This window comes from Saimiri boliviensis, chromosome 6 (genome assembly GCF_048565385.1).
Source record: "Saimiri boliviensis isolate mSaiBol1 chromosome 6, mSaiBol1.pri, whole genome shotgun sequence".
NCBI lineage: Eukaryota > Metazoa > Chordata > Mammalia > Primates > Cebidae > Saimiri > Saimiri boliviensis.
The window spans coordinates 127,415,681-127,428,143 of record NC_133454.1 but is presented as its reverse complement, the minus strand read 5'-3'; the positions used below and the strand labels follow the sequence as shown (position 1 = coordinate 127,428,143).

The 12,463-nt window shown below is 41.0% G+C and overlaps 1 protein-coding gene across 4 annotated transcripts in view; it reads left to right on the top strand.

Moving 5' to 3' along the window:
- KMT5B (lysine methyltransferase 5B) overlaps positions 1-12,463 on the top strand; it is a 59,971-nt gene that overhangs the window by 34,956 nt on the left and 12,552 nt on the right. For all 4 annotated transcript variants that reach the window (XM_039470796.2, XM_039470797.2, XM_010351925.3 and 1 more), the window contains 5 exons: positions 2,353-2,518; positions 4,051-4,160; positions 6,287-6,453; positions 6,745-6,764; positions 6,845-6,981. In XM_039470796.2, the coding sequence (XP_039326730.1) occupies positions 2,353-2,518; positions 4,051-4,160; positions 6,287-6,453; positions 6,745-6,764; positions 6,845-6,981 (600 nt within the window). The remainder of the gene's footprint in view (positions 1-2,352; positions 2,519-4,050; positions 4,161-6,286; positions 6,454-6,744; positions 6,765-6,844; positions 6,982-12,463) is intronic.

Here is a 12,463-nt window from a genome sequence, read left to right as displayed (position 1 = left end):
TAGCTAAGAGCTGCTTTGTTGTCTTATCTGTCCTTCGTATGCGAATAACCGTGTAGTGTTGGATTGCAGCAAGAATGGTTTAGAATGGATTTCTTAGAGATTGTATCTTGACAATCAGTTGTGATGGCTACAGGTAGTTTAGTATGGGTGTTTGGATGCTTTCCCAATTCTACAAATCTTTATTTTAATGGTGGCTCTCTGACATCATATGTTGACAGCCTAGTAAGACATTCTGAATTGTTTAAAGGACTTGCATTCATCTGTCTGTAAGGCTTATATACCAATTGATTGAAAATAGAAAATAGGGCCCCGTTCATTTCTTCAGTATTATTAACTCTAGGATGTGTTTGAACTCTCAGGTGGTTCTGCTAATAGTTGTGAGAATTCAGGATTACTGAAACTAGTGTCTGTACCTAGTAAGTTCCTGGTAGTATCAGTATGCATTAGTACACCTGAAGTCTTCCAGTGATCCTGTCCAGTAAACAGTATTATACCTGTTCTGGACCTCATGTCTTCCCTCTTCCTGATTGTAGTACTTAACTTTCTTATTGCTAACTAGCTGACCCTGGTCATCAATTTGAATCTAGCCTTAAGATCTTACTTCCCCTCACACTTCCTTCCTTTTGATTCTTCCCTACTGTAATGTGCTTTTCCTAAACCTTTCCCACATACATTTTACGCCCTAGTTATAACTTCCATACTTTTCGGTGCTATAGGAATGTAGTTTTTAGCATATTAACATGCATTTGCATATTGATGGCTTAACTGTTTGATGCATATATGTCTTTTAGTCCCAATTAAATTTTTCATTTAAGAACAGTGGCCGTGTATTCTCTTGTATTTTTCACCATAGCACGTCATATCCTGCTGCATACCCAACACAGCACCTGATAAATAATCCTTGATGAAATACTGTGACTTGAAATCTTAATGAAATGCTATGAATGCATGCATGATAGCCTCTCTAGGAAAAAAATTTCTGCCAAATGCTTCCTTTGCTGGAGTTTGTGCTAGATCTTACCTCAATTTTAGTATATTCAGGTTTATGAAATGTACAGTTTTAAATGTTAGACTAGGACACATAAAGATTTTTTCCTCCTGAACCACTAATATTTTTTCTTAATGTATTTTATTTGAATTGCTATTTGTAATTTCTTTTTTCTGTTGGATATTTTGTTGTTGTTTTTAATAAAAACTTTATTTGGAATAATTGGCCTAATGAAATTGACATGAAAAGAAAATTTGAAATTAAGATGTGAGTAACTTTATAGTACACGTGTTTTACTGAAAACACAGCTTTAGAATGAGGGGTTCGCAAATTTGTCTTGCTTGGACCGTGATGTGTCATGCGTTAATATAGACCTAATGGTGTGATATTCTGAAGTCATCATTATGGCTGATTCTGTAATAGAAGCCTTTTAAATGCCACCATAGCAGACCGGGTGCAGTGGCCCACGCCTGTAATCCCAGCACTTTGGAAGGCTGAGGCGGGCAGATCACTTGAGGGCAGGAGGTCGAGACCGGCCTGGCCAATGTGGTCTCTACTGAAAATACAAAAATTAGCTGGGCATGGTGGCGCACACCTGTAATCCCAGCTACATGGGAGGCCGAGGCAGGAGAATCACTTGAACCTGAGAGGCAGAGGTTGTAGTGAGCCGAAATCACACCACTGCACTCCAGGCTTGGGCTACAGAGTCTCAAAAAAACTCTACCCTATTAGTTTTCCTACATTACCAGTATAGCAGTTTCACCATGAGAGTTATACTTGCACTCTTTTTGTCTCTGAATGCAGTTACCAAAGATGAATTTGACATGGGTGGTTAGAACATCAAGTTGTGTTTGAAAACCTGTTGGAATACTTAGTTTGAGATTTTTTCTAACTGTGTACATAAAGAATGTTTTTGTGTATGGCATGGTTTTGTTTGCATCATCATACTTCTGAAATTCATTGCTTGGTACTCTTTCAGCTTGATTTTGCATGTTTTAAGATTCTTGTCATTCTAACTCTCAGTTAGATGTGCCCTCTTCTAGATCTTTGATTTTATATCTCCCAAAGTTGACAGCTAGTATAAGTGTGAATCAGACAGCTTTTGTTTGAATCATCTGCTCACCTCACAGTTAATAACGGTGAAGTAAAAATATTGAAACAACAGATTGAAAAAAGAGAAGTTACATATCCAGGTGATCAGTATTACTCGAATAGTAGTAAGTAGATTGTTGATCTCTTCTGTTAGATCTTTGCTCTGATAACCATGGCTGTTTTTAGAGTATTAGCTTTTTCTCAAGATCTCTTAAGATGGATCAGTGGCCCAAGGATTGTGGCAAATAACCTATTGTTTTGATTTCTTTCAGATTTCGGCCTATTAAAGGAAGGCAAGAAGAACTAAAGGAAGTAATTGAACGTTTTAAGAAAGATGAACACTTAGAGAAAGCCTTCAAATGTTTGACTTCAGGCGAATGGGCACGGCACTATTTCCTCAACAAGAATAAAATGCAGGAGAAATTATTCAAAGAACATGTAAGTTTACTAAACTGATGCTGTTAACCTATTTGGATAAGAATGGTGAAGTAGGCTGGTCTGAGTGCAGTGGTGTTTACAACCAGTTACAGATTTCTTTGTTCCTTCTCCACTCCCACTGCTTCACTTGACCAGCCTAAAAATAAATACATAAAAAATAAAAATAAATAAAAAAGAATGGTGAAGTAAACTAAAACCCTAAATGTTAGTTAATACTGAAATTTTAAATTTTTCATGAAACTAATCAATCTGAAGATCTTGTAACACAGTCATTTGGATGACAGTCCAAAGGGAAAACTGGGCCAGGCTCAGTGGCTCATGCTTGTAATCCCAGTACTTTGGGAGGATAAGGCCGGAGTATTGCTTGAGACCAGGAGTTCGAGACCAGCCTGGGCAACATAGCAAGACTCCATCTTTAAAAAAAAATAAGAATTAAAAAAACAATTAGCTGGGCATGGTGGTGTATATCTTTGTCGTTCCAGCTACTCATGAGGCTGAGCTGGAAGGATTGCTTGTGCCCAGGAATTAGAGGCTACACTGAGTGAGCTAAGATCATGCCACTTTACTCCAGCTGTGGGAGACAGAGCAAGGCCCTGTCTCTAAGACCAAAAAAGAGAGAAAACTTCGTCATATAGAAGTGAAATTCATTGTGAGCATTTAGAAAAACAAGCTACTAGGTAGTCATACAGAATGTGTACCCTTAACCCAAAAATTTGAAACACTCCAAAATACGAAACTTTCTGAACACTGACATGACACTCAAAGGAAATGCCCATGGGAGGATTATCAGTTTTTTGGTTAGAGGTGTGTTCAGCTAGTTACTGTAATGCAAATATTGCAAAATCAGAAAAATTGGGAAATTTGAAACTCTTTAGTAACATTAGTTGTTACTTAATGATCTTACTTTTTTTGAGACAGAGTCTTGCTCTGACGCTCAGGCTGGAGTGCAGTGGCGTGATCTTGGCTCACTGCAACCTCTGCCTCCCGGGATCAAGCAATTCTCCTGCCTCAGCCTCCCAAATAGCTGGGATCATAGGTGCCCGCCACCGCACCTGGCTAATTTTTGTATTTTTAGTAGAGACAGGGTTTCACCGTCTTGGCCAGGCTAGTCTCAAACCCTTGACCTTGTGATCCACCCACCTTGGCCTCCCAAATTGCTAGGATTATAGGCATGAGCCACCACACCGGGCCTGAATAATCTCACTTTTCTCGTTTATTGTATTGATTTTTTTAGAGGCAGAGTCTTGCTCTGTTGCCCAGGCTGGAGTGCAGTGGACTGATTATGGTTCACTGCAGCTTCCATCTCTTGGGCTCAAGTGATCCTTCCTCTCAGCCTCCCAAGTAGCTGTCACTACAAGTGCATGCCACCATGCTTGGCTAATGTTTTTTATAGAGACTGGGTCTTGCTTTGTTGTCCAGGCTAGATCTTAAATTTCATTCTCATCATTGCATGTGGTTTGCTTTTATAATTCTGAGAAAGTCTAGCAGGGTAAACTATTTAAAGTCATTATCAATTTTTTTTCCTGTTTTAGGTATTTATTTATTTGCGAATGTTTGCAACTGACAGTGGATTTGAAATATTGCCATGCAATAGATATTCATCAGAACAAAATGGAGCCAAAATAGTTGCAACAAAAGAGTGGTAACTATTCTACTAGTATAAACCCTTAATTTTATGTGAAGTTCTCTTTTAATTGATTGTTAAAGTGCTAAGATATTCACGGTAAGGAATGAAGCAGAGTTGACCCTGAAGTAGCTGGTGCAGTGCCTTTGCCTTGGCCCATCAGCTGGAGTCAGAATGGGGAAAGTAGAAGTCTCGAAACCAAATTCCGTCACTGGGCCAAATTGCTTTTCATTTTACCTTTATTGAGTCTGGATCACATCATCTGCCCAGTGATGTGATTGCTCAAGGGTTGTGGATACTATTATTAGATAACCTGGCTTCCACAGTCTTTTACTGGCCTAGGAGAAAGGTTGGAGGTAAAGTGTTAATGATACTAGTTTAATGGGTGGAAACCTCCCTAAAGCATTAGTTGCTTAAAAATACATACATATATATATATATATATATATATATATATATGTGTGTGTGTATATATATATATATATGCCAGCTTCAGTAAAAATAGTAGAGTTGGCAGAGGGTGTTGGCTCATGCCTGTAATGCCAGCACTTTGGAAGGCCAAGGCAGGCGGATCATTTGAGGTCAGGAGTTCGAGACCAGCCTGGCCAACATGGTGAAACCCCGTCTCTACTAAAAATACAAAAATTAGCTGGGCATGGTGGTGCATACCTGTAGTCCCAGCTACTTGGGTGGCTGAGGCAGGAGAATCACTTGAACCCAGGAGACAGAGGCTTCTGCCAAGATCACTCTACTGCACTCCAGCCTGGGCAGTAGAGTAAGACTCTGTCTCAAAAAACAGAGTTGAGCCCAGCTAAGAGGGATCATAGTTACAGAGGAAAGAGAATATACTAGTGTATCTTCTTTCCTGTCATACCTGTTCCCTATGTCATCTCCCAGGAAAAACATGTAGCTCCTCACGTACCCACCCTCCTGTGCTTACGGCAAAAATTTTGGGTATCAGGTATCTGAAAATTGAATAGGTGAAAGAACCTTATTGCCAGGCTTCTGGAGTGATTGTGTGTGCATTAGTGTACTTTGTTTACCTCAGGCTATATTGAGCTAGTTGGATTATGTGGCTCTCTGTGTTGCAGATGGGTGTGTAGGTTTGAGAGCTAGGGTTCTAGAGCTGTACTGTCCAGTATAGTAGCCACCAGCCCTTGAGTCCTTGAAATGTGGCTAGTCTGGATTGAGAAGCGCTGTAAGTGTGCTGTGTACATCAGATTTCATATTAAATTTTATTCCCATTAGTAGTTCTTTTGTTTATTACCTACTGAAATTGTATTTTGGATATTGAATTAAAATATATTTTTAAAGTAATTTCACTGTATTCACTTTACTTTCTCAATGTGGCTGCTAGAATATTTAAGATTGGGGCCGGGCACGGTGTGGCTTATGCCTGTAATCCCAGCACTTTGGGAGGCTGAGGTGGGCGGATCACAAGGTCAAGAAATTGAGACCATCCTGACCAACATAGTGAAACCCTGTTTCTACTAAAATACAAAAATTAGCTGGACATGGTGGTGTGCACCTGTAGTCCCAGCCACTTGGGAGGCTGAGGCAGGAGAATTGCTTGAACCCTGGAGGTGGAAGTTGCAGTGAGCCAAGATCGCGCCATTGCACTCCAGCCTGGTGCCTGGTGACAGAGTGAGACTCTGTCTCAAAAAAAAGAAAAGAAAAAGAAAATTTAAGATTGGAAACTTGGCTAGCATTACATTCCTAGTGGATGGTGTGCTCTACAGAGTGGCACCACAATTCTGGATCCTCATAACGCTTACTGCCACGGGTTCCTGCCTGCTTCATCCAGCAGTCAGAAAGTTTAATTCAATGCCACAAGTCTTTGAGTACTTTCTGCCTGCAAAACACCACACTAGAGGGTTCAGAGACATAAGTAGCATAGTCCCTGTCCTGGTTGAGTTTCCATTCTCTTGCAGGGATCAGATAGGAACACAAGTAACCGTGGCACAAGGCTGTGGGGCTCCAAGGAAGAAGAGAGGGATAGCCAGGTAGGGATCCAAGTGAGCTAACTAAAGTGTGGACAGCTAGGGCTTTTCCATCTCTGATACTTATTGGTCAGGATTATTTTATTAAAAGAAGCCTTACTATTTTTAATTACTAGTAATTTTAACATCACATATTTTAAATAGGAAACGAAATGACAAAATAGAATTACTGGTGGGTTGTATTGCCGAACTTTCAGAAATTGAGGAGAACATGCTACTTAGACATGGAGAAAACGACTTCAGTGTCATGTATTCCACAAGGAAAAACTGTGCTCAACTCTGGCTGGGTCCTGCTGCGTTTATAAACCATGGTAAGCTGTATTTCCAAGGTGTTGGCGCTAGTGTTGGGCATTCCTTCTGACTGCTAGGATGGCCTTGTCAACGTCACTTAAACTTTTATCTTCCTTTAAAGGAGAATTTGAACTATAACTTTTCCCACAAACTTATTAAAATAAATAAGTATTCCTTTAGTTGAACTTGAGACCTAAACTCCTATCAGAAGTTGTAAAGTTATTTGGAAAGCTTATTTCAGATTTCTGTAATTGTTCGTGTTTCAGATCTTGTCAACAGTTAATTGACTTTATCTTTTGGACATTTTTCAGATTGCAGACCTAATTGTAAGGTAAGCATTAAAAAAAAATTATTCAAGTATTTTGTTTTTGCCTCAGGTGTGAGTTTCTTACTGAGTTACTTTTATTTTAGTTTGTGTCAACTGGTCGAGATACAGCATGTGTGAAGGCTCTGAGAGATATTGAACCTGGAGAAGAAATTTCTTGTTATTATGGAGATGGGTTCTTTGGAGAAAATAATGAGTTCTGCGAGTGTTACACTTGCGAAAGGTAAAGTATTAAGTAAAATGTTCAGCCTAAACATTTTTTTAACCTGATTATTGGGATTGAACTCACATTATCTCTTCATTGTTTAAATACAGAAATAGTCTTTATGTTCTGTGGCATAGCAGCTGGTGCAGTATATATGAACAAAGTCAAATGCTGCACAACTATTTAGGGACACTGGAATGTCCCTAAATACATTTTAAATTTCCCTTTAAATTTTTTTTGTTTTGTTTTGTTTTTTGAGATGGAGTTTTGCTCTTATTACCCAGGCCGGAGTGCAATGGCACGATCTCGGCTCACCGCAACCTCTGCCTCCTCGGTTCATGCAATTCTCTTGCCTCAGCCTCCTGAGTAGCTGGGATTACAGGCACGTGCCACCACGCCCAGCTAATTTTTCGTATTTTTAGTAGAGACGGGGTTTCACCATGTTTACCAGGATGGTCTTGATCTCTCAACCTCGTGATCCACCCGCCTCAGCCTCCCAAAGTGCTGGGATTACAGGCTTGAGCCACCGCACCCGGCCTAAAATCTTAATATTAGTGGCTAAGAGTGGGCCAGAATATAGTACTTAAGGAATACAGTGCTTAAGAGTGGGCCAGAATACAGTGCTTGAGGAAAGAATGGTTAGTAGCTCACACACGTGCACACACGCAGTGGTAGAGTTGGGGGTTCCCCAACCCAGAATGTCAAGTGAAGTTCACCATAGTCATCTTGTGATTACCAAGCTGTATCTTCTGGAATTTTGGTTTCACAGTTCTTAAAGATTTGTTCCCTGTTGTTAGTCACTCAGTAAGGAACTTCTTTTTGTGTCTCATCAAGAGTCCTGGAATCCTTAGAGGAAATCCCCCAAATCTGCCCTGGCAGGACCACCAGTTTATATTTTTCATTACAGTGACTTCTGTCTATGAGAGCAGCATGAAGGGAGCCTCACAGGCTTAGGCAGGCAGGAGCTGCAGGAAGACTCCCCTCAAAGGCAGTACAGACCACCAGGCCACAGACAAGGAAACCTGGAGTCCATTTCGCATACCTTGCACTGTGCCAGGCATTGCTCACCCCAACTGGTTTAGTTCTCACAGGTACTTGTGAGAGAGCTAGGAGGTACCACGTTGCAAGGACCAGAACGTAAGTATCAGCCGCAGTCAGCCTGACTTCACAGAGTCCTCGTTCTTTCCCCTTCATACTGCTTTTCCAGATACAATCAACGTTATTAGTGTCACTTCTCACACTTTAAAACACCTGCAAATAGCCAGCCTCGGGGTTACAATGGGCAGATTCCGCAGTCACCGTGTCCCTCCTTTCTGGATAGCCAGAGACTTTCCGTCTGTGTGGTCAGAGTGGACAGGGTCATAGAGTCACAGTGCTACTGTAGCCATCTCTCTCCCAGTGTTGAGTGGGCTTCTTGCCATAAAGGGGTGGAAGAAAGCCACTTCCTAGTGCTGCTGAATTTTTGCCAGGGGAGAGGGACATAAAATTTATCTTTTTCTACATAAAAATGTTTCACATGAAACCGGACACAGTGGCTCACACCTGTAATCCCAGCACTTTGGGAGGCTGAGGTGGGTGGATCACGAAGTCAGGAGTTCAAGACCAGGTTGACCAACATGGTGGCGCACGCCTGTAATCCCAGCTACTCAGGAGGCTGAGGCAGGAGAATCAGTCGCTTGAAACCGAGAGGCGGAAGTTGCAGTGAGCCGAGATTGTGCCACTACACTCCAGCCTGGGCAATAGAGTGAGGCTCCATCTGAAAAAAAAAAAAAAAAAAAAACTGTTTCACGTGTTGATTAGATCTTTGACCATTCCACAGAATACCCTTTAATCTATAAAGTAGTTAGTTAACTTATGGTTCAGTAATGCTTCAGAATCATTTTGTAGAGGAAACATAGCATTAACAGTTAAGTGCCTGTCATCTGAAGTCAGACTGCCTGGGTTTGAATCTTGAAACTATTTCATTAACTATGTGATGTAGGATAGAGCAAGTCACTTAGCTGCTTTGTGCCTTAATTTCCCTATGTGTAAAATAGGGATAACATCAGAACCTATTTTGTAGGGTTGATGTGAAGATTAAATTTGTTATTTCCTGTAAAGCATGTAGAATAGAACACAGTTAATACATAAACGTTAACTATAATTATTGGTTTCTGGGTTTTTTTTTTTTTTTTTTTTTTTTTGGAGATAGTCTCACTCTGTGGCAAGGCTGGAGTGTAGTGGCATGATCTTGGCTCACTGCAACCTCTGCCTCCTGGGTTCAAGCGATTCTCCTACCTCAGTTGCTGGGACTTCAGGCACACCACCACGCCTGGCTGATTTTTGTACTTTTAGTTAAGATGGGATTTCACCATGTTGGCCAGGATGGTCTTGATCTCTTGACCTTGTCATCTGCCCGCCTCAGTCTCCCAAAGTGCTGGGAGCCACAGCGCCCAGCCTTTTTTTTTTTTTTTTTTTTTTTTTGAGACGGAGTTTCACTCTTGTTGCCCAAGCTGGAGTACAGTGGCACAAAGTGGGCTCACTGCAACCTCTGCCTCCCAGGTTCAAGCACTTCCCTGCGTCAGCGTCCCAAGTAGCTGGGATTACAGGCATGCGCCACCACGCCCAGCCAATTTTTTGTATTTTCAGTAGAGACAGGGTTTCTACATGTTGGTCAGACTGGTCTCAAACTCCTGACCTCAAGTGGTCCACCTGGCCGGTTTCTGGTTATTTTCCCATTAGAATGTAATATAAGCTTCATGAAGGCAGGGACTTGTATCTGTTTCATTTTCTTCTGTGTCCCCAAAATACATAACAGTACCTGGCACATAGTAAGTCCTTGATAAATATTTGGCGAACAAATGAATAGAGTAAATAAATATGATGATGCTTCTGGAGGCCTTCCTGAAAACACCTAACCACATACTCTGGATTCCAAACACCAAAACAGCTCTTTCCCTGATTCAGAACTGCAGGTAGAGCCATCTACTTTGAGCAGATTAGTTCTCTTTCATGAGCCTTAGTTTTCTCACTGGTGAAAGTGCGGATAATTCTACCTACTCCACAGGGTTAGTGTGAGAAACAGAAACATGTGTAAGTCCTTTTTAAATGGAACAGCATGATACAGTATAGTTGCCATGGCTATTGTCAGACTGAGCAGTTTGATTTGAAGATTGGCTGCATATGGTATTGAAAAATCTGGGAAACACCAAATTGTTTCTGCCTTTCCAGAAATTAGCTGGGAAAGTGAGTCTAGGAGCTCATTCAGTTATCGATTACATATTAACTGAACAGTAACTTGATGTTAGGCCAAGTACATGCAGGACAAACAAGACCAGCATAGTGCCAGCTGTGAGGGCAGTTCATGGTGTGAAAGGGGCACACATGGTGTGCTGAGAGGCAGAGGGTAAAAGGAAGAGGCTCCGTAAAGAAGTCAGAGTGGATGGAGTCGTGTGTACAGAGAGACTGAGTCACGCTAGACTCTCCAGGAGACATTTGAAGCATGTTTCTGGGCTATGCTATATACTGACAGTAGTAATTGTAATATGTTCATAAGTACTATACATTTTACTCTAGAAAATTTAAAGCATAGGCCAGGTGAGTGTGGCTCACACCTATAATCCCAGCACTTTGGGAGGCTGAGGTGGCGCCACTGCACTCCAGCCTGGGCAAGAAGAGTGAAATTATGTCTCAAAAAAAAAAAAAAAAAAAAAGAAAATTTAGAGCATAAAATCTAAAGAAGAACCAAAAAATAAAACCTAAGTAAGAGGAATCTTACCTGTAAAGACTTAAAATCATAAAAACAGCGCCGGGAGCGGTGGCTCAAGCCTGTAATCTCAGCACTTTGGGAGGCCGAGGCGGGTGGATCACGAGTTCGAGAGATCGAGACCATCCTGGTCAACATAGTGAAACCCCGTCTCTACTAAAAATACAAAAAATTAGCTGGGCATGGTGGCGCGTGCCTGTAATCCCGGCTACTCAGGAGGCTGAGGCAGGAGAATTGCCTGAGTCCAGGAGGCGGAGGTTGCGGTGAGCCGAGATGGTGCCATTGCACTCCAGCCTGGGTAACAAGAGCGAAACTCCGTCTCAAAAAAAAAAAAAAAAAAAAAAAAATCATAAAAACATTACACTTTTCCCAGTTAATAATGTATGAGTTGTTTCGGAATTATTTTTTGAATTGATAAAAATTATTTTAAAACTTATGTGAAAATATATCTGATGATAGTCAAGAAAGAAAACTGGAAAGACTTCAACAGATAGTAAGTTACTAGAGATAATTCTGATCAGAATTTGATATTGGCCCAGAAATTGACAAATAGTTAAAACAGGACATGAAGAGTCCTGAAGTAAAGGCAAAAGTATACATGAGATCTGAATAACACACTTGGAGAAACCACGATTTCTTTAATAAATGATGTTGGTATAATTCATTGTGCTTCTAGAAGGAAACCAAGTTAGACCTCTTTATCACATCATATACAAAATAATATCCAGATGGATTAAAAATCTAAATTTAAAAGATATAAAACTGTTAGGAAAATTTGGGAGAATATATGTTTAACTTTGGGGTAATGGAGATCATTTTGAAAGACATAAAGAATGGTGAATCCGGAAATTTTTGAGTGGCCAAAGTAAAGTCAGAAGACAAATGATATTCCGAAGGAAAATAAAGTACATATATAGCAAAGAGTTAAAATTCTAATAACAAGGCTGGGTGCTATGGCTTACGCCTGTAATCCCAGCACTTTGAGAGGCTGAGGCGGGTGAATCACCTGAAGTCAGGAGTTCAAGACCAGCCTGGCCAACATGCTGAAACCCCATCTCTACTGAAAATAAAAAATTAGCCAGGTGTGGTGGCACATGCCTGTAATTCCAGGTTCTTGGGAGGCTGAGGCAGGAAAATCACTTGAACCTGGGAGACGGAGGTTGCAGTGAGCCAAGATCACACCACTGCACTCCAGCCTGGGTGACACGGTGAGACTGTGTCTCAAAAATAAAAATAAAACTAATAACAAAAAGCTCCATAGTCAAATAGGAAAAAAAGGTAAAGGAGAAAGAGATGCAGAGATGCTTCACAGGTAAAAAATGGCCGTAAACAAGGAGATGAAAACAAGATTGGGTATTCAGTTTCATTCATCACTTTGGCCAAATTTAAGGGATACAGTGTTCCGTTGGTGAGGGTGTGGAGACATAGGAACTCATACCATGCTAGTAGGACTGTTGATTTGCTCTATTCCTTTGACAAAGTCATCTGGCAATGTTTATTAAAGGGCTGTGTGTGGTGGCTCACTTCTGTAAACCCAACACTTTGGGAGACCCAGCTGGGAAGATCGCTTGAGCCCAGGAGTTGAAAACCAGTCTGGGCAACATAGTGAGACCCCATCTCTACAAAAAAAATTGTTTTAATTAGCTGATGGTAGTGGCACATGGTTATGGTCTCAGATACTCAGGATGCTGAGGTGGGAGTATTGCTTGATCCTGGGAGATTGAGGCTACAGTGAGCCATGTTCATGCCACTTGC